Source organism: Coenobita brevimanus, chromosome 75 (genome assembly GCF_032717465.1).
Source record: "Coenobita brevimanus isolate Jiangsu-jjx chromosome 75, ASM3271746v2, whole genome shotgun sequence".
In the NCBI taxonomy this organism is placed as follows: domain Eukaryota; kingdom Metazoa; phylum Arthropoda; class Malacostraca; order Decapoda; family Coenobitidae; genus Coenobita; species Coenobita brevimanus.
The window spans coordinates 22106345-22129473 of record NC_137028.1 but is presented as its reverse complement, the minus strand read 5'-3'; the positions used below and the strand labels follow the sequence as shown (position 1 = coordinate 22129473).

At 43.0% G+C, this 23129-nt stretch overlaps 1 protein-coding gene across 1 annotated transcript in view; it reads left to right on the top strand.

The window, feature by feature from the left end:
- Positions 1–23129, top strand: part of Taf5 (TATA-box binding protein associated factor 5) — a 255487-nt gene that overhangs the window by 59512 nt on the left and 172846 nt on the right. Inside the window, exon 5 of the mRNA XM_080278918.1 lies at positions 15192–15381. Coding sequence (XP_080135044.1) covers positions 15192–15381 — 190 coding nt within the window. The remainder of the gene's footprint in view (positions 1–15191; positions 15382–23129) is intronic.

Here is a 23129-nt window from a genome sequence, read left to right as displayed (position 1 = left end):
TGTATGTATCTATCTATCTATAGCCTGACGCCCTATTCCCGCAAAGGGTTGCCACAGGCAAAATGCCTCTAAATCGCTCTGTCACTCACCATTTGACTACCCTCCCCCCAACTCACTCCCCCCTCCCTCATATACCTCTCAACTCCATCCCTCCACCTTATCCTTGGTCTACCCTTCCCTCTCCCTCCTTCCACCTCACCTACATACACCCTCTTAGTCAGTCTTTCATTCTCCATTCTCTCCACATGTCCAAACAATACAGTTATAAATAAGGGCAAGGGAGAAAGTTGAATGACGCAACTGAAAATCGTGGTGAAAAAATACCGCAACCTATATGGTTGGACTTAACTTGCACAGAAGAAGTGTGAGTGGTTGGATTTATAACCGAGCCCTTATGTATGAGAGGGTTAATGAACTGGAGTGATTAAGTACAATATAGCCTTCCTTAACTCCTTCACCATGAGATATCTGTCTTGAGCAGAATAAAATCATCTGAAGGTAGCGTGATAAAAACTGAAAACATGTCATGGTATTGAAGGGTTAGAGGATGAGGTAGTGCCGTACATCTCTTCACACGTTCTCACATGTTTGTACCCTGTCAGATTTCTTTTAGTGATGTACAGCTTCTCACAAACACAGCCACTACAACACAGTTTCTTCATGCACTTCTCATCCTACACTACTCAAAGCCTTGCACACCAATGACCATGCGTGAAGCAGTAGGTAGAGGCCGGTTGCTTCTCCTGTGACAGAAAATGGTGTTCCGTGGCCATACAGATCAGTTGTTCTTCAGGACTTGTAAAACATGGCTTGAGCACATATAGTAGGATTGCCTGTGTATGGCATATGCAGGCCAGCCACAACAATACATACATGCAATACATAACAAACAATGCCATCCTATAAGGGGAGTTTGGAACAAGGACCACTAGATGTCTTTTACATCTTTTACAGAGATTCTGGTCACCTGAATCTTCTGTAAAAGAAAGGATTGATGGCTTTTTATTTTTTGTGTGAAACTTACAGAATATGTGATTACCAGGGAAACTTCTGTTAGTGTACTTTTATATTCTATATGTGTAAAAATAGAGAACTGAATGTTGTTATTCCACTTTGTTTCGCACAAAGTGGAATCTTAGGTTAGGTCTTGTTCGTCCATTCCATGCTGTACCTCAGAAACCTTTTGTTGGAATTTTCTCATATTTTGTATGCTTGTAAGGTCATATAAGTTGATGCCTGTCTTTTCAAACTTTTGAAAAAATCCAAGATGGCCAACTTACAACCAATGTTCTATTTTTGAAACTCTGAATCCTTTACATCTCCCTTACTTTAACAGATAGGTTTATAGGTTGTAATGAAGTAGAATATAGTCTCTCTGAGAGAGGCTTGTTTGGAAAGTGTCTTAGTTTGCTTGGAAATGAAGAAGAGACTGTGGGACAATACATTTTGACTCACTCCTACATATGGGTGTTGCATGATAGGAAGGTTGCAGGCACATTGAGGACAATGATAAGGAACAGGAGGTAATCATAGAAGTAATTATTGCAATACACTTCAATTGCTTCTCAGATACAGTAAAACCTCACTATAACAGACTAATTGGGACCCAAGGGATTCTGGAAAAAGCAACTTTCCGATAAAAGCGAAATGTGGACTGCCCCCTGCTAACCCGGATTTTTCCGATATATCAGACATTAGTCCAGAATGCACTACTGGGTTTTTTAACTTTTCATTACCATTGCAGAACCGTACTGTATTATACAGTCACCGCAATAATCTGTTTATCTATCTGTCTATTGCCAGACGCCACAATCCCGTAAGGGGTGGCTACATGACTTTTGAGTTATTTGTTTTACGGGGAGGGGCACTAACCCTCCACCAACTCACTTGTTGACACGTAGGGAGCACATATGGTTTGGTTATATGGTTACCACCCAGCGTTGTAAATGGTTTCTTGGCTTACAGGGAACCATTTGGCGTGTCACTCATTGTAAAGCCACCTGTAAAGGAAAGTTCGTTTTCGTATTCGTTTTTAAAGGCTCCAACATGCTTGCATGTGTCGGCCTTGGTCACCTAATGGCGGCTCTCCATGCTGCACGATTCATTGCAGCCTCCCTGTTCAGTCCCTTAACCCTAAGGTCACACTTAATGACCTCGTCCCATGTCTTTCTCGGTCTACCCCTCATAACCCCACCCCCAATATTAACACTTCTCACCTTCCTCACCCAATCATCATCCCCCATCCTCTCCACATGTCCAAACCACCTCAATCTACCTCTCCTCATCACAACACCAATACACTCCAGTCCCATCCTACCTCTCAACTCTTCCATTGTAAACCCAGCCCCTCCAGGCCTTGGACGCAGGGACGCACTGCACATCCACCTAATCATTGTCATTTCTGTACGTCTGAGCCGGCGAATGTCTTCCTCCTTCACTGCCCAGGTCTCACTGCCATACAGCATTACACTCCTAACACATGCTGCATACAAAGACCCCTTAGCACGTAGGGAGAGCCCTCTCATTGTCAGGAGAGGCAAGAGCTCCCTGAACTTCTTCCAACCACTTCTCACCCTAGCCACAGCTCCAGCACACAGCATGTCTCCCAAATAACAAAACTCTTCCACACACTCAAGAGATTCACCAGCAAGTTCAATCCTTTCCCATCTGACAATCTCCACCTGCTCACCCCGGCACGCAGTACACATAAAATCAGCATTATCTCGCAGTCTACCTCTGATACCACTACATCTCTTATGCACCCATTTATCACACACACCGCACAAGATGGAATTACTTCTCACGCCCTTGTGGCAAACTGCACATGGCCACTCTCCTTCGTCTTTGACAGTACCGCCACCAACCCTAGATATCATCACTTTTGTTTTATCTGCATTTACCCTTAAACCCTTTTGCCCCATACCATCTCTCCACTTCCTAAACCTTTCCTCCGCCTCCCTTTCATTCTCTGCAATCAACACCAAATCATCAGCATACAACAACTCCCACGGGAGTCCGTTTCTAAAGTCACGTGAAAGGGCTTCAAGTACCATGATAAACAACATGGGACTCAAGACTGACCCCTGATGCACACCAACATTCACGGAAAACTCATCCCTCAAATCTCCATTCACTCTCACCTAGGTGTGAGCACCCACATACATGGCCATAACCACCCTAACCAGCCACTCCTCCAAGCCAAGTTTTCTCATTGCCCACTTCACCACCTCTCTAGGGACTCTGTCAAAGGCCTTTTCCAAATCAACAAAAACAAAATAAAGATCCCTTCTCCTACCAATATATTTTTCCTAAAGCTGTCGAACAATGAATATGGCATCAGTGTTCCCCCTACCTGGCATAAACCCAAACTGCATCTCATCAATATTCACTCTTTCTCTAATCATACCTTCTAAAACTCTCTCCATTACCTTCATTATCTGATCTAAAAGCTTTATACCTCTATAATTTCCTCTTTCCAGGGCATCACCCTTCCCTTTATACACATTTACAATCACACTCTTCAGCCATTCATCTGGGACAACACACTCATAAATAATCCTATTTATCAGGTCAGTGACTAAACTCACCCCTATATCGCCTGAGGCCTTCAACAATAAGTAGTGACAGGATAGATGAGAGAAATAGGAAGAGAGGATGGTATAATATATATCATAATACAGTACTGTACACTGAAAAACATGACTTTTATTTCCCGTATTGTAGTGAACATAGCAGAAGTGGTCAGGCAGTCCGGACTGCTTTTGGTTTTATCCGATCTTTTCTGATATATGAGAATCTAGATTGCCTGCTCCTCGATTCCCATGAAAGCAAATTCCGGTCTGTTGAAGTCCTTTATATCAAGGTTTTACTGTAATGCTGCATTATTTTATCGCATGAAAATGAGTAACATAAGTAAAACTGTGACCCCTCTCATGAGTGACGTGGTTGATTCAGGAGTGGTATAGTCCACTGGGTTCATGCCTAGATGAGCCTAAGCCCCCCAGCCCCCAACCTCTCACCCCAGAAAACAGAAAAAGGAATTGATGTACTTGATGGAGTTATCAAGATCCAGTTTTCAGTAATGTGAGTGTCACATCAGTCATATGAATTATTGTAGTGGGAAGTGTTTTCAAGTAATCCGTGTAATTTACACTGTGCAACAAGTAGCAACTCTGTGTCCCATCCCAGAGTAACAGGAGTGCCACTGGAACCTGCTGACTCAGGGTTCATGCTTACTTTTTTTTTATTTTTATTTTTTTTTATTTATTTTTTTTTTTAAGAGTTGAGTGCTGTATAAAATACTCTGAATCCATCATTGGAAAGCTATGAAGTTCATCTGGTAAGCAAGTTCCTAAATAGTATCGATCATGAATTGAATTTAAACCTATAAGATTGAACATACATTTATCGTTTTGTTTCTTTTCATTTATAAAGACTCCAACATCCTTGCATGCGTCGACCTTGGTCACCTTATGGCAGCTCCTCATGGTTTTAGATCTCTGGCAGCATCCCTATTCAATCCCTAATCCTTTATCCCAGGTTATTTTTCAGTCCACGTCTCACAACCCTACCCCCAGCATTAACACTTCTCACTTTCAGCACCCATCCTCTCTACAGCCCAAACCATCTCAGTCTGCCTTTCCTTATCACAGCACCAATACACTCCAGTACCTTCCTACTTCTTAACTCTTCCATTGTCAGCCTAGCTCCCCCCAGGCCTCTCATTCAAGGATGCACTGCACATCCACCTGATCATTGTCATTTCTGTACTTTTGAGCCAGCAAATATCCTCTTCCTTTACTACCCAGGTCTCACTACCATACAGCATTACACTCCTAACACATGCTGCACACGAACATCCCTTAGCTTGGAAGGAGAGCTCTCTTATTTGTCAGGAGAGGCAACAGCTCCCAGAGCTTCTTCTAACCATTCCTCATTCTAGCCCATGAGCTAGCTTCAGCCCCACCTCCAGCACATAACATGTCTCCCAAGTAACAAAATTCTTCCACACACTCGAGAGACTCACCAGCAAGTTCAATCCTTTCACTCCTGACAATCACTATATGTTCTCCGGGACACACTGCACACACAAAATCAGCATTATCTCGCAGTCCACCTCTTAATACCACTAGCTACACCTCTTATGCACCCACTTATCACAAACACCGCACAAGATGGAATTACCTCCCACACCCTTGTGGCAAACTGCACATGGCCACTCTCCCCCTTTGATAGTACTGCCACAAACCCTAGATACCATCACCTTTGTTTTATCTGCATTTACAGTCAAGCTCTTGTGCCCCGTACCATCTCTCCACTTTCTAAATCTTTTTTCCGTTTCTCTCTCATTCTGTACAACCAACACCAAATCATCGGCATAAAATATCTCCGAAGGGAGGCCATTTCTGAAGTCATGTGAGTGGGCCTCAAGCACCTTGATAAACAAGGGGCTCAATACTTACCCCTGATGCACATCAACATTGATTGAAAACTCATCACTCAAATCTCCATTCACACTCACCTGCGTATGAGCACCCATATACATAACCATAACCACTGTAACGAGCCACTCCTGGATTCCAAGCTTTCTCATTGTCTACTTCGCCACTTCTCTAGGGACTCTGTCAAAGGCCTTCTCAAAATCAACAGAAACAAAGTACAGTACAGATCTCTTTTCTTGTCAGTGCTATATATTTTTCCTGAAGCTGTCAAACAGTGAATATGGCATTAGTGGTCCCTTTGCCTGGCATAAACCCAAATTGCATCTCATCAGTATTCACTCTTTCTCTGATCATACCTTCCAGAACTCACTCCATTATCTTCATCATCTGCTTCATAAGTTTTATGCCTCTATAGTTTCCTCTTACCAGAGCATCATCCGTCCTCTTGTAGATGTTTACACAATCACCCTCTTTCGCCAGTCATCTGGGACAACAGTCTGTCTGTCAGTGTATCTATCCATTGCCAGACATCCTAATCCTGTAAGGAGTGGCCATAGGTAAATTGTCTGCATGTCCCCCTGTCCCCCGATATTTTGCTGCCCTTCCCCAGCTCACATCCCCCTCTCTCATGTACCTCTCCACTCCATCCCTCCTCCTCATCCTCGGCCTCTTCATCCCCCCCCCCCTCCGCCTCACTCATATACAGTCTCCATTCTCCTCGTCAGTCACATGGCCAAAACACTTCAATGTATTTCTCCTAACGCTTTCTATCACGTCCACATCCACACCGCAAAGCTCCTTCATATCAGTCTGTCTCTCCATACCATCTCACCTGCTTCCCTAAAATAACCCATTTCCACAGCTCTCATTCTTGTGTCCTTCCAACAAGGTTCAAGCTTCATTTCCATATGTTAGAGTTGGTATCACAATTCCGTCATGCAGCGATTGTTTTACTTCCGTGCTCACTTCCCTATTTCTTATCACTGCTTTCAAAGAACCAGCAGCATTTCTTCCCTGTAGTACTTTTTTTAGCACTTCATCCTCCAAAGTTCCATCCTTACTCATCACACTACCCAATTACTGAAATGCACTCACATTTTTCCATTTCCTCATCATCCAACCTTACTGTACATTCAGTGACTTCATTTCTCACAAAGACCATAACTTTTCCTCTTCCCAACATTCACCTTTAGATTCCATTTCTTACACATTCTCACAGACTTATTCACCATGCCTCGCAGTTCCCTTTCGTCTTCACTGAACAATACAATATCATCTGCAAACAACAGAACAGGAAGTTTCCAAATGCTGCCCACTCTCATTAGGGCCACTCCAACATCCACTGCCCCGCCTTGTATCTCTTTTGTAACCCCATCCATATACAAATTGAACAGCCATGGAGACATGGCACATCCCTGTTTCAGTCCAACACTCAGAAAGAAAAATTCACTCAGTTCACTATCCACATGCACTGCAACCTTAGCACCCTCATACATACTCTCCACGGCATTCAACAGCTTCCCATTTACTCATATATTCCTAATATTTTCCACATTCTTTGTCAGTCTACTTTGTCATGTGTCTTCTCCAAATCCATGAAGGCCGCATACAACATCATTCCCTTCTCTGGAAACTTTTCCTCAAAAGACCTAAAGATAAATATCCAATTTACACAACTTCTTCCATTCCTAAAATCCCTCGTTTTTCTCCAGTGAATTCCTCTGTTATTTCCCCAGCTCTGTCAGTAAGTATCCTACCATATACTTTTCCTGTTACACTAAGAAGATAAATCCTCCAGTGATTACCACACACTTCTTTTTACCCATTTCCCTTGTACATGGGGATAATTATTCCTGACTTCCAATCCTCCGGGACTCTACCTTCCTTCCATGCCAATATGCACATCTTCCATGTCCATTCTTCTACTATCTCCCCCCCATGCTTCAGCATTTCACCACACACTCCATCAATTCCTGGGGCTTTTCCCATGTTGACTTTCTTCATCGCTTCCACTAGCTACTTCCATCCTACTGATTTCTTCCTCCTATTCCACCTCCCTCTATCTCCCAACCATTCCACAGCCACTTATACTCGCATGACTTTCATTCTCTGTGTTTAGCATTTCTTAAAAGTGTTGTCTCCATCTGCTCACTTTTTCTTCCTTCTTCACAGTTAATCGACCATTTTTATCTTTAACTTCCCGATTAACCTCTTTATCACCCCTTTTAACTCTCTTTTCATCCTTCCAGAACATTTTCTTACATTCTTTCTGCTTTGTGCTCAGATTCCTTCCAAATTCCTCATCCAGTTTCTTCTTACTCTCTCTTACTAATCTTGTCATCTCTGTCTTCCTCTCCACATATAACACTCTCTTTTGTCTCTTAATTTCCTCCATGCCTCTGCTTGCTATCCACCCATTACATGCTTTCTTGTTTTGCACCACAGGTTGTCCCACCTCTTCATTCTACCATACTGTTCCTTGCACCCCCTTTCATCTTCTCTTCACCCTTCACACCATCTCACATACTGCACTGATTTCTTCTGTGACTATTTTGAGCACATTTTCCACCTTCCCCATCCACTCTGAATCATATTTACCTGATCGCTCCATCTTTTCTCTCTTATATTCTGCCTTTTTTCCATCCTCTTGCAACCTGTCTACCCTCTGTGTATGGACTACTTCCTCCTGTCCTTCCCTCCTTCCATTCATCCATTGTACTTGAGCCTTGACTTTCACCACCACCAAGTGATGGTCCTACAGTCCACTCCCCCAACCATTTGTATGCATCCATTACATACCTTCTCATTCTGTCATCCACACACACACATAATTCAATCATTCCTTTCCATTCATTCAGCTCACCACACACTCTGCTCATCACTTTCCTTGTACTGTATAGCTGTGGAGTGTTTTGTGTTTAAAGTTGGTATTGGCTGTCACCAACCCCTTCCCTTCACAAGAGACTCATATATATATAAAATCATATTTATCAAATCAGCAACTAGCTTGACTCCTGTATCTCCTGAGGCCTTAAGCATTTCAGCAGTCAACCCAGACACACCTGGCACCTTCCCCACTTGCATCCTGCCTATTGCCCTGCTCACAGTGACTTCAGAAATGGACTTCCATGGGAGATGTTGTATGCTAATGATTTGGTGTTGATTGCAGAAAATGAAAGGAAAGTGGAGGAAAGATTTAGGAAGTGGAGAGATGGTATGGGGCACAAGGGCTTAAGAATAAATGCAGATAAAACAAAAATGATAGTATCTAGGGCTGGAGGTGGCACTGTCAAAGAAGAAGAAGAGTGGCCATGTGCAATTTGTCACAAGGGTATGGGAAGTAATTCCATCATATGTAGTGTTTGTGATAAGTGGGTGCATAAGAGATGTAGTGGTATTCAGTGTAGTGTGAGATAATGCTGATTTCATGTGTACGGTGTGTTGGGGAGAGCATGTGGATATTGCTAGGCATGAAAGGACTGAACTTGCTGGTGAATCTCTTGAGTGTGTGGAAGAGTTTTGTTATTTGGGAGACATGTTATGTACTGGAGGTGGGGCTGGAGCTAGCTCTGTGGCTAGATTGAGAAGTGGTTGGAAAAAGTTCAGGGAGCTGTTGCCTCTCCTGACATTGACAGGGCTCTCCCTCTGTGCTAAGGGATCATTGTTTGCGGCATTTGTTAGGAGTGTAATGCTGTATGTTAATGAGTCTTGGGCAGTAAAGGAAGAGGATATTCGCAAGTTCAAACATAAAGAAATGGCACTGATTATGAGGATGTGCAGTGCATCCTTGAGTGCAAGGCCTGGGGGGACTGGGTTTACAATGGAAAAGTTGAAAGGTAGGATGGGACTGGAGTGCATTGGTATTGTGATGAGGAGGGGTAGATTGAGATGGTTTGGACATGTGGAGAGAATGTGGGATGATAATTGGGTGCAGAAAGTGAGAAGTGAAGTGTTAATGTTGGGGGTGGAGTAGCTAGAGGTAGACTGAAAAAGACCTGGGACGAGGTCATTGAGTGTGATCTCAAGGTTAAAAGACTAAATAGGGAGGTGCCAGAGATCGAGCAGCATGGAGAGCTGCCATTAGGTGACCAAGGTTGATGCATGCAAGCGTGTTGGAGCCTTCAAAAATGAAAATGAAACAGTAGCAGCATCAGTCAAAACCAGGGCCAAACACTGGATCTGCTGACTCGTCTTCCCTGTTCCAGTCAAACTCCTCATTCAGCAGCTGGTTGTAATGCTGTCTCCAGGCGTCTTCAGTATCCTCACTGTTCGCCACTACCTTTCCTTCGTCTTTCTTCACACACCATTCAGCTGTGATATCCCTGTTTTACCTCTTCATCTGATTTGCCACTTTAAATATCATATTCTTCATTTCAACTGCAGGTTTTCCAGTAAAGGTCTTTGAGACGCAGATTTTGCCCTGTTTACCTCTTTTCTAGTCCTACTCTTGGCAGCCAAGTATTCCTTGTTGTTACCACCCCTTTTCTATTCTCTGGAAAAGCCCTCTTTTCTCCTTAACTGCAGCTTCTACACCCTTATCCCACCACCATGTTACCTTGGGGGGTGCCCCTTGTCCACCCACACACTGAATCAGTAACTCTCGGGAGATTGTTCTTGAGAGACCTGTACTGTTCATTAACACTTCAGTCAAGAGCTCCCTGTTCGGACAGCACTCTACTCATCGTACTGTAGAAGGCATCCGATACTCTTTAGTTTTCAACTTCTGTATTGTCTTTCTTGATGCACTCCTCGTCATTACTTGCTCCTTAAGGACCATGTCACATATCAGTAATTTGTGTTGCTGCACACACTCTTCGCTCCCAATTACTTTAACATCCCTCACCAACCTCCTATCAGCCCTCCTGACCAGGAAATAGTCTCTCTGATTACTGTTGCTGCCAGACTCATATATAATCAACCTACTCTCTCTTTTCCTAAAATGCATGTTGCACACAATCATGTTCATTGCCTCCCCAAACTCGAGTATCCTTTCCCCTTCCTCATTTCTCATATGATATGCGCATCCCCCATGTACCCCTTCATATCACTGCATTGTTTCACCTATATGACCATTATATCCCCTCCCAAAACTACAATCTCATCGTCCCCCATACCTCGTACCGCATGTATTAAGTCATCCCAGATTCTATCTTCTGCATCATCCAAGTCAGCCTGTGGAGCATACACTGATATAAATGAGAATGTGAACCTACTGAACAAAATTTCACTAGTATAATCCATTCTATCACTTTCATTACATTCATGACTTATTCCACCTATTTTTCTTTAACCAGCACACCCACACCACAATATTTATCTGCCCTTCCCTGCCAAAATACAGTATCTTATACCAACAGTCTCTCTCTGGTTGATCCTCTCTTACACCCAGCCTCCTGTACACAGCCAACATCCACCTTCCTCCTACTCATTGCTTCAATCACTTCCCCTGCTCTACCTTTCAAGCTACCTGCATTCTAAGATGCCATTGTGATCCCTTTGGGTGATTTAGTATCATCAGGCTTCCTCTTTCTCTAATTTTTTGCCATGTCATTTAAAATTAAATACAGGGAGGGAGAGACCACAGGCCCTGCCCACCCAGACAGTTCCAAGTCCAGGCATGGAACCTGGGACCCATAGCTAGCCCACCAGCCTTGACCAGTTGCTGTGGCAGTTGCCTCAGAGTACCCTGCCAGTACAGCTACAGGGACAGCCTCCAGGTGCACCTTGGTACTGTAACTGCTCTACCATTATACACCCACTGATAGGGCAGCCTCCTGGGGTGCTTCTCCTGGGTTCGGGCCTCTTTCTGTTGGGTGGAAGCAGCAGCCTTAGAACTGCAATGCCCTGTACCCTCTAGCACAGATTCGAGCCCCATCCCATCCCAGTTCCAAAAGCTACACTGGTGGAGCCCATGTCACGCCTCCTCTCAATACGTCCACCACTGGGTAGCAGGGCAAAGTTTTCTGGGTGCATGCCTTTGCTGGCATCAACCCATGTGAAGTAGTGCCGTACGTTGCTTGATATGTAAAATGCATGTAGAATTGTGCATGAGTTGGTTAGAGAAAAGTGTTTGGAGACTATGCTGGTCTGCTCTCCATGTTAATGTCACACTGAAAACGTCAGCAAAGGGGGATGGTTAGAATATTTTGGTGGCTAATGAAACAGGAGCTCCAGCTGTCTCTATCATCAGCATTCCCATTCCCCTTGGGAGTACCACTCTGATCGGGTGGCGCTATGGGCTACTCCCTATATTTATACAATGTATATCTTTGTTCACAGTGTAAAAGTCTAGTTATAGTCTTGTCTTGCAATTTGTTTTTTAGTTCATAACCCTGAGCAAATATTTAGAAAGCCATTGATGTATGGCTTTGGCCAGTAAAGCAGATTTGTGGCAAAACTGGCCAAAAGACAAAAATATTCATTAGGCTGATGGCATAGTCTGGATGATGGTGTGGGGTGATTGTATGTTCTGGGTGATGGTGTGGTTGTTGTACACTAGCCTTGTGTCCAGTAGGTACGCATTTATTTAGTACTAATCACCTTTAGTACGATAACACTCAAAACATTCAGTAAAGGACAAAAAATAGTTTAATGCGGAAAACTTCCGTTAGTATGGCAGAGATATGCATGAAATCTGAGGAGTTTCTTTTGGGGGGGGAGGGGGTCCATTATTCATGGAAGCTGAGAGGTGTCAGTTTATGAAACATGCATTGGCTGGGAGAGGTCATGTCGATGATCATCAGTCTCCTTGTCCTCACCAGCATTCGAACACCAGAATAGCATGTTGGACGTTACTTTTTTTTTTTTCTGATCATGCCAAATTGCAGTTTTGTGTGGTTATCTGTTATTATTTACAGCATTCTTAGGATTCTCGTAGAGTAAGGTAGAGTCTTGTATGATCTAAACAGTTTTCTCCGTAAGGTTTATTATTTGTCCAGTATGGAATTAGTCCAGTACAGCAGTGTTGTCTAATCTAATTACCATACTGGATGCAAGGCCACTGTATATAGCAAATTTAATGTGGTCATGACCAGCTTGTGGGAGTCATCAAGGGTGGCTCTGGGGAGGTATCTGACCATAAGCCATTTAACCTTAAGGCTGTGTACAGTATTTCCCATAGTATGGATTCCCACAATGCAATTGAAGTGAGTTATAAATTAGCTGTGTTTTGGATGAAAAGACTGTAGAGCTCTAGCACGTCATACAAAGTGGGGCTTCCACCACATCCCACTGGGAAAGTGTTTCATGGAGTTCATACTGTGAATGAGTGGACTGAACTTTGACAAGGGTGAGGGAAGGTCAGTTGTGAGGCATTTTAATTGGAGACAAGACACAGTCCACCCAGTCCTCATCTCTGTGGTTGTGGGATTATTCCTCCTGTCACCATTTAAGATGTCTAGGTGGTGCTGGTATGGCTGAAAGTTTCATCCTCATCCTTGTGATACTTCCTAAGTTATTTACCATTTTCACTTTTTTTTTTTTTTTTTTTTTTTTTTTTTTTTTTAAAGTAATAGTAGCAGATAAGTGTCTCTTGTTTATGTTGTGGGGTTTGACTCATCTGGACATGAACTTGGTGGACTGAAGTCTGAAGTAACCCTTCTGCAGTCCACCATCATCCATTTTGAAGGAAGAAGTACTTGAAGAATGTTGTTATAATTGGGCAGTGTACCCTCGTGGATGTGTCAGTGCCAGCACATAAAGGCACTCCTTTCCAGCACCTGATAACCATCTGTTAAGTGTTAATACGTGTACCATACTATTATACAGGGAGTGTCCTTCAATCCATTCGTTGTCCTATCTTTTTCATCCCCATAAGGAACATAGGGGCTCAGGGCTAAGCTACTCAGTCCCTGCATTTAAGACGAGAGTTACCAGCCTCATTCATCCCTGAGTGGTATTATGTGAGCAATAAACCCCATTCATCCCTCAAATGTAAACCCTTATGGACCCATTCTGGTTGAAATGCCTTAATCTGCAGGACTACCATGAGTCATTTGGTTATGTGGTTATCACCCAGAATAGCAAGTGGTTTCCTGGGTTACAGTAAACTGCAATAATTGCTTTGTCACTCAATGTGGAGTCACCTGAAAGCACCACTACATGAATGAATGGATGGTGGGACCCCCTGCCTGCCACAACCAAGGACATATTTTCCTTTTTATTTTGGCTTACACTGGACAGTTAAGGGGTTCGAGCGGTAATCTCGTGGAGCAAAGCATGAGTCATACTTAACCTGAGAAGTGCGAGTTACATTCCTGAATGCCCAGTGTTCAGCTGCTACTTACATCACAGCAGTTGAGCCATAAATCATAGTTTTTGCACTTTGTTGTGAATTGTGTTCATCAGTTTATTTGTAAGTCAAAATTACCTAATCATACAGTTACATACACTCTTTCGTCTCATAACCCTAAAATCTATTTCAGATAAAATGACTGTGTTGATTGTTTGTAGAGGGTGCTATATTGTTAAGAGGAAGGGGAACTACAAGGCTTGGTGGGTGGGTTTGAGAGAGTGTGTAAGAAATGAAATCTAAAGGTGAATGAAGGGAAGAGTAAAGTTGTGATCTTCGAGAGAAGTGAAGTCACTGAATGCACAGTGAGGTTGGATGGTGAGGAAATTGAAAATGTGAGTGCATTTAAGTACTTGAGTAGTGTGATGAGTAAGTCAAGGGTGAGAACAGTAGAAATGAGTTATTTGAGAGGAGCATGGGGAGTTCCATGGAGAGACAGACAGACAAATGAGGAAGTGAAGAAGCATTGTGGTGTGGATGTAAATGTGATAGAAAGCATCAAGAGAAATACGTTGAGGTGGTTTGGCTGTGTGGAATGGATGGAGAGCAAGAGACCAATGAGGAGAGTGTATGTAGGTGAGGGGGAGACTGAGGATGAGATGGAGGGATGAAGTGGAGAGGTATATGAGAGGAGGGGGTGTGAGCTGGGGGAAGGACAGCGAAATGGCAGGGGACAAGGCAACATAGAGACAATTTGTTTGTAGCCACCTCTTACAGGATCAAGGTGTCTGACTGTAGATGGGTGGATTTTGTGTGTGTGTGTGTGTGTGTGTGTGTGTGTGTGTGTGTGTGTGTGTGTGTGTGTGTGTGTGCCATGGTTGTTATCCTGGTACCATAACTTTTGATACCCATACTGCCTGAACTATAGCACATAATGACCTAAAAATTTTGGATCATATACTTCATCACATTCCCCATCAATCTGTAAGATCAGAATTGGAATACATACTAGAAACTTAAATTGGATTTTTTTTTTTTCTCCCGCACCACAGAGGTCCCCTTGAATCCTAATGGCGCAGTTGATGGCTTAAAGTCATGTGCTGTAAGTTGTCTGAAATGCAGCTGTAGGCTTTTTGGTAATATAGTGCCACCACGAGTGAAAACCAATCACCTAACGGTATATGACCTGGCCAGCAGACTAGCTGTGAATCCTTTCACTTTACAGGGGATATATAAGACTGTTACTGTACTGCATATTAATTTTTGTGTACTGTTTGCTTCAGTATTAACCATTTGATATTAATGTATTATATGGTAAGATCATAGTCTTAAAAGATTAATTTTCTTCACTAAATGGCTAATTGGTTTCATTGTATTTAATTTCTTTGTCTTATGTACGATACCAGTACTGTATTTCCTGATTTCATTATGTGTTGTTCTTTGTCTCACGTACAGTATTTCTTTACTTTATCATATGCTATGCCTTTGTCTGGTGTTGTACATCATTTCTTTGATTTCAGTTAATAAGGCAAAGATATACTATGGATTACTGAAGGAACCTGAGCTGCCCAACCTTGCCATGGAGGAAGAGGAGGGTGAAGAGGAGGGTGATAAACCCAAAAAGAAGAAACCCAAGAAAGATGCTCTGCAAAAAAATAAGAAAAATGATCCAAATGCTCCACCCAGCCACAGAATACCATTGCCAGAATTGTGAGTAAGTTTTTATACAGTGAGATTGAGATAAAGGTGTGGGATGGAAAGGTATACTTTATAGTTTTGCATATTTCTTTTTATTATTATGATTATTTTTTTATTATTATTTGAGGAGATGGAAGGAGCACTTTGAGGATTTGTTGAATGTAGAGAGTGAGAGCAGTGCGAGTATAAGTGGTTGGGGGAATGGGTGGGAGAAGAAGAGATGAGAGGAGGGAGGAAGAGATCAGTAGGGCAGAAGTAGTGGAAGCAATGACAAAGATCAAGATGGGAAAGGCCCCAGGAATTGATGGAGTGTGTGGTGAAATGCTGAGGTATGGGGGTGAGATTGTTGTGGAGTGGATATGGAAGTTGTGTAGATTGGCATGGGAAGAGGGAAAGGTTGCGGAGAACTGGAAATCAGGTATAATTGTTCCTTTATACAAAGGAAAAGGGGAGAGAGAAGTATGTGGTAACCATAGGGGTATTTGCCTTCTTAGTGTGACTGGAAAAATATATGGTAGAATACTCACTGACAGGGTTAGGCATATGACAGAGGAACTAGTAGGAGAAGAACAAGGGACATTTAGGAAGGGAAAAGGATGTGTAGGTCAGATATTTGTTCTAAGATGTTTAGTGGAGAAGTATCTAGAGAAGGGAAAGAAAGTGTATGCTGCCTTCATGGACTTGGAGAAAGCTTATGGCAGAATAGATAGGCAAGGTATGTGGAAGATATTAAGAATATATGGAGTGGAGGGGAAATTGTTGAGTGCTGTGAAGAGTATGTACAAAGGAGCTAGGGTTACGGTGCAAGTGGATGGTGAGCTGAATGAGTTCTTTGATCTCATTGTGGGACTGAAACAGGGTTGTGTGATGTCTCCATGGCTGTTTAATATATACGTGGATGGGGTTGTAAAGGAGGTGCAAGGTAGGGAGGTGGATGTGGGGGTGGCTCTAATGAATGAGGGTGAGATTTGGAAGATTCCGGTGTTGCTGTTTGCTGATGATACAGTATTGTTGAGTGAAGATAAATGGGAGTTGCAAGGTTTGGTGAATGAGTTTGGGATAGTGTGTAGGAAGAGGAATCTGAAAGTTAATATAAACAAAAGTAAAGTTATGGTGTTTGAGAGGAATGACGTCACAGAATGTACTGTGAGGTTGGATGGTGAGGATATGGAGAATGTGAGTGCATTCAAGTACTTGGGTAGTGTGATGAGTAAGGATGGAACTTTGTGGGATGAAGTGCGTGAAAGGGTACAGCAGGGAAGGAAGATTGTTGGTTCACTGAAAGCTGTGATGAGAAATAGGGAGATGAGTATGGAAGTTAAGAAGTCATAGTATTGTGATCCCTACCCTGACGTATGGAAGCGAGGCGTGGACCTTGCAAGAGAGGAACACGTCAAGAGTGAGAGCAGTGGAAATGAGTTACTTGAGAGGAGCATGTGGAGTGACATGGAGGGACAGGTTGATGAATGAAGTGAAGAAACGTTGTGGGGTGGATGTGGATGTGGTTGAAAAGATTAGGAGAAATACACTGAGGTGGTTTGGACATGTGGAGAGAGTGGAGAATGAAAGACTGACTAAGAGGGTGTATGTAGGTGGGGTGGAGGGAGGGAGAGGGAGGGGCAGACCGAGGATGAGGTGGAGGGATGGAGTTGAGAGGTATATGAGGGAAGGGGGGGTGCATTGGGGGGAGGGTAGTCAAATGGTGGGTGACAGAGCAACTTGGAGGTGTTTTGTCTGTGGCCACCCATTGCGGGATTAGGGTGTCGGGCTATAGATAGATAGATGTTTCTTTTTATTATTATGATTATTTTTTTATTATTATTTATTATTATTATTATACAGTAATCCCTCCACTATTCGATGTAATAGATCCAAAGGCATGTCCAGAAAGTGGACCTGTCTGGAAAGTGGGCCCCTGGCTCCTGGACTGGTACTTAGGGACCCTAACCCAGCCTAACTTTGAAAGCCACCTAAATAACTCCCTACCAGACATGCATAGCACCTATTTAAACCTATTTGAGAACCTGTTGACACCAATAATGGACATAAAGCATGAAGTAAATGAAAAGGAACCAAACAATGAGGAATTAGAAGTGACTTCCTCAGTCAGGGTACTTACAGCATGTCTGTGGTCGCCTTCTCTAAGGCTTTGGCAGTGGTGAAAATGCTCTTGAAGCACATACAGTACTCCAGTGTTGTGCTGCACTTAATTCTTTTGCACTGTGAGTTATAATTGTTTAACACTACACATTGTTACTTGGACCACGCCAGTTTCAACCGCCACTTTCAACCGCCAGGTTGCACTCCACAGTTAATCCTTTACACAGGCAGGATTGGATGAATCAGAGAAAGATAGATTTTGGGATGATTTAATACGTGTAGTGGGTGGTATGCGGGATGATGAGATAGTGATTCTGGGAGGGGACTTAAATGGTCATGTAGGTGAAGCAGCACAAGGTTATGAAGGAGTGCATGGGGGATGTGCGTATGGTCTAAGAAATGCAGAAGGGGAAAGGGAGGCAACGGACATGATTGTGTGCAACACATATTTTAGGAAAAGAGACAGTAGGTTAATTACGTATGAGTCTGGGGGAAATAGCAGTCAGATAGATTATTTTCTGGTTAGGAGGGCCGATAGGAGGTTAGTGAGGGATGTTAAAGTTATAGGAAGTGAGGAGTGTGTGCAGCAGCACAAACTATTGATTTGTGATATGGTGCTTAAAGAACAAATGATGAAATAGAGGACTTATGTACCTAGGAGGAAAATATGGAAGCTGAAAAACCAAGTACAGGTAACTCGCACGGAACACGTAGGTTTCGTTCCTACCGTGCCGTGTTCCGTGCGAAATCGCGTATATTTAAACTACTTCGTATTTTGCTCCCTAGACCCCCCAAATGTGTTGTTTTGCTGTTATCTGTCACTGGTAATCACTAGAAAGCACTTTAAGTGGTTAGAAGGTTTATTTAATGTTATAACTCACAAATACAGTACTCCAGAGCAAAACTTCAACACACAAATACTGTACGTAAACACAACGAAACATTCCGACGCCGATCATAGGTAATCATATAAATCAGGTTAACTGGTACCAGTGCTTTAACTTACAAGTACATACCAGAACAGTACATATTTAACTTAGAAGTGCAGTACTGTGATATCGAATGATTTCAGTACATAATCTGTTAGGAATGGCTGAAAAAAAAAAAAAAAATGTTATGAATACATTTTCACTTTTTAGATATATATTTATGGTAGTTTCGAGTTATTTTTTTAAGTTATCGTTGTGCCCATGCTTGGAAAAGGGAGCGAAAGAGTTGAATTTTCAGTCCTAAATGAGAAAACTGCACGTCTTCCAAGGCTAGACTCTGCCACGGGAGAATAAAGTGGAGGGTCAGTCCGATTAGGAATAAGGAAGTTGTGTCACAACTTCCAGCTCCCACACCACGAGAATGGCTAAAAATATAATCGTAATGCAGTTTCAGAACTAACAATAAGTCTAATTATTACGAATACAGATACAAAGCAAAAATAAATACATTTACAGACGGGGAAAACGTACTTCTTCCGTCATAACATGTTCATCTTTCTCTATCATTTTACGTTCATCTTTATCATTTTACCTTGTTATTTTCGCAATATATATTGCTGTCTCGTAAACAGGGTGGTTGTTTGTGTTTTGCAAGAGAGGAAAAAGATTGTATTTTCTGTCTGGGTCGAGATAATGGGTGTACCTGTGTGTGGTTAGGCATGGCCACGAGCGAAAAAATCGTACATCCACTCATCACGATAGCAGGTGGTCAACTGACAGATGATACATGAGAGGCCCGAGGGTGAAGTCAAGGTCAGTCTCATGTCCCAGATTTTCGTTCACTTCCCGAAAGTTTATTCACAGTTTTCTACAAGTTGCATTGCATCAAATGATCCAAACCATTACAGCAAACCTGAGCAAATAGGTAAAGATACCAAGACAAAAATGTATTTTTCTTTTATTATAAGTCTTTAACGAACAAACAAAAAAGGCAATATTCCGACCCCGATCATGGGTAATCATATAAATCAGGTTAACTGGCTACAAGGCTTTATTTAATGCTTTAATTGCTTACAAGTACATACCAGAATAGTAAATATTTAACTTACAAATACAGTACTGTAGAAAAGCAGTACAGTAAGAGTTTAATGAACAAACAAAAAAGGCAATATTCCGACGCCGATCATGGGTAATCATATAATTCGGGTTAACTGGTTACAAGGCTTTATTTAATGATTTAACTTTATTTAAGTGCTTACAAGTACAGTACATACGAGAACAGTAAATATTTAACTTACAAATACTGTACAGTACTGTGGAAAAAACGAACAAATAAAAAAGGCAACATTCTGACGCCTATCAGGTAAACTGGTTATAAGACTTTATTTCTTGCTTTAACGTTATTTAATAGTACTTTAAGTTGCACATAAACTTACCAGAACAGTACAGTACTGTAAATATTTAACTTACAAATACTGTGCTACTGTACTCGGGAATGTCTCACTCAATGAATAATTTCCCGCCTAGATCGTCACGTAATCAAAACAAACCGCGCGCTGCGGTGACGTTCGAGGATTTGATCTTTCAAAGGCCTCTCCTGCGTTAATTTGTAGTTTTCATAATGGTTTTTTAATCTTACGTTGTCTTATATGTATCCCAGCCCTTACCGTGTATAATTGCGAGCGTGTTCCGTGAGATCGTGTTCCGTGCGAGTTACCTGTAGTAAGGGATGCCTTCTATAGCGAGTTGAGGAGAGTGGTGGCTGAACAGGGAGCTGTAGACAGAGGCGTTAATGAACAGTACAGAGCCCTCAAGAACAATTTCTTGAGAGTTACTGATGTAACATGTGGCTGGACAAGAGGACCACCAAGACATAAAGTAACTTGGTGGTGGGATGAGGGTGTAGAAGCTGCAATTAAGGAGAAAAGAAGGCTTTTCCGGGAATGGAAGAAGGGTGGTAGCAAAGAGGAATATTTGGCTGCCAAGCGTAGGGCTAGAAGAGAGGTATACAGGGCAAAATCTGAGTCACAGAGACAATTACTTGATAATCTAAATCATGGGGAAAGGAAAAATGTATTTAGGGTGGCAGGTCAGGTGAAGAGGGATAATCGGGATATCATAGGTGAGCAGTGTGTGAAGAATGATGAAGGAAGGGTAGTGGTGAACAGTGAGGATATTAAAGATGCATGGAGAGAGCATTATAACCGGTTGTTGAATGAGGAGTTTGACCGGGACAGGGAAGGTTTAGAGCCAGCAGATCCAGTGTCTGGCCCTTGGCCTTTGATTGATACTGCTACTGTGAGTGAGGCAATAGGCAGGATGAGGGTGGGGAAGGCAGCAGGTGTGTCTGGGTTGACTGCCGAAATGTTTAAGGCCTCAGGTGATATAGGGGTGAGTTTAGTCACTGACCTGATAAATAGGATTATTTATGAGTGTGTTGTCCCAGATGATTGGCTGAAGAGTGTAATTGTAAATGTGTATAAAGGGAAGGGTGATGCCCTGGAAAGAGGAAATTATAGAGGTATAAAGCTTTTAGATCAGATAATGAAAGTAATGGAGAGAGTTTTAGAAGGTTTGATTGGAGAAAGAGTGAATATTGATGAGATGCAGTTTGGGTTTATGCCAGGTAAGGGGACCACTGATGCCATATTCATTGTTCGACAGCTTCAGGAAAAATATATTGGTAGGAGAAGGGATCTTTATTTTGTTTTTGTTGATTTGGAAATGGCCTTTGACAGAGTCCCTAGAGAGGTGGTGAAGTGGGCAATGAGAAAGCTTGGCTTGGAGGAGTGGCTGGTTAGGGTGGTTATGGCCATGTATGTGGGTGCTCACACCCAGGTGAGAGTGAATGGAGATTTGAGGGATGAGTTTTTCGTGATGTTGGTGTGCATCAGGGGTCAGTCTTGAGTCCCATGTTGTTTATCATGGTACTTGAAGCCCTTTCACGTGACTTTAGAATCGGACTCCCGTGGGAGTTGTTGTATGCTGATGATTTGGTGTTGATTGTAGAGAATGAAAGGGAGGTGGAGGAAAGGTTTAGGAAGTGGAAAGATGGTACGGGGCAAAAGGGTTTAAGGGTAAATGCAGATAAAACAAAAGTGATGATATCTAGGGTTGGTGGCGGTACTGTCAAAGACGAGGGAGAGTGGCCATGTGCAGTTTGCCACAAGGGCGTGGGAAGTAATTCCATCTTGTGCGGTGTGTGTGATAAATGGGTGCATAAGAGATGTAGTGGTATCAGAGGTAGACTGCGAGATAATGCTGATTTTATGTGTACTGCGTGCCGGGGTGAGCAGGTGGAGATTGTCAGACGTGAAAGGATTGAACTTGCTGGTGAATCTCTTGAGTGTGTGGAAGAGTTTTGTTATTTGGGAGACATGTTGTGTGCTGGAGGTGGGGCTGGAGCTAGCTCTGTGGCTAGGGTGAGAAGTGGTTGGAAGAAGTTCAGGGAGCTCTTGCCTCTCGTGACATTGAGAGGGCTCTCCGTACGTGCTAAGGGGTCTTTATATGCAGCATGTGTTAGAAGTGTAATGCTGTATGGCAGTGAGACCTGGGCAGTGAAGGAGGAAGACATTTGCCAGCTCAGACGTACAGAGGTGACAATGATTAGGTGGATGTGCAGTGCGTCCCTGCGTCCAAGGCCTGGAGGGGCTGGGTTTACAATGGAAGAGTTGAGAGGTAGGATGGGACTGGAGTGTATTGGTGTTGTGATGAGGAGAGGTAGATTGAGGTGGTTTGGACATGTGGAGAGGATGGGGGATGATAATTGGGTGAGGAAGGTGAGAAGTGTTAATATCGGGGGTGGGGTTATGAGGGGTAGACCGAGAAAGACATGGGACGAGGTCATTAAGTGTGACCTTAGGGTTGAGGGACTGAACAGGGAGGCTGCAATGGATCGTGCAGCGTGGAGAGCCGCCATTAGGTGACCAAGGCCGACACATGCAAGCATGTTGGAGCCTTTAAAAACGAAACTGTAAATTCCTGTGTGGTCTAGTGGCGAGGTCTATCTATCTATCTATTGCCAGACGCCTCAATCCCGTTTGGGGTGGCCACAAACAAATCACCTCCAAGTCGCCCTGTCCCCCGCCATTACACTGCCCTGCTCCCAACTCACACCCCCCTCTCTCATATACCTCTCCACCCCATCCCTCCATCTCATCCTTGGCCTCCCCCTCCCTCTTTCCCCCTCCACCTCACTCATATACACTCTCTTCGTCAGTCTTTCACCCTCCATCCTCTCCACATGGCCAAACCACCTCAGTGTATTCCTCATAACGCTTCCTATCACATCCACATCCACACCACAACGTTCCTTTATATCCTCATTCGTCAGCCTGTCTCTCCACGTGACTCCACAGGCTCCTCTTAAATAACTCATTTCCACTGCTCTCACTCTTGACTTGTGTCCTTCCAACAATGTCCAAGCTTCACTTCCGTACGTTAGAGTTGGTATCACAATACTGTCATGTAGTAACTTTTTCACTTCCATGCTCACTTCCCTGTTTCTTATCACTGCTTTCAAGGAACCAGCAACCTTTCTTCCCTGCTGTACCCATTCAAGCACTTCACCCTCCAAACCTTCATCCTTACTCATCACACTACCCAAATACTTAAACGTACTCACATTTTCCAATTCCTCACCATCCAACCTCGCTGTACATTCACTAACTTCACCTCTCTCAAAGACCATCACTTTACTCTTCCCTACATTCACCTTTAGGATCCGTTTCT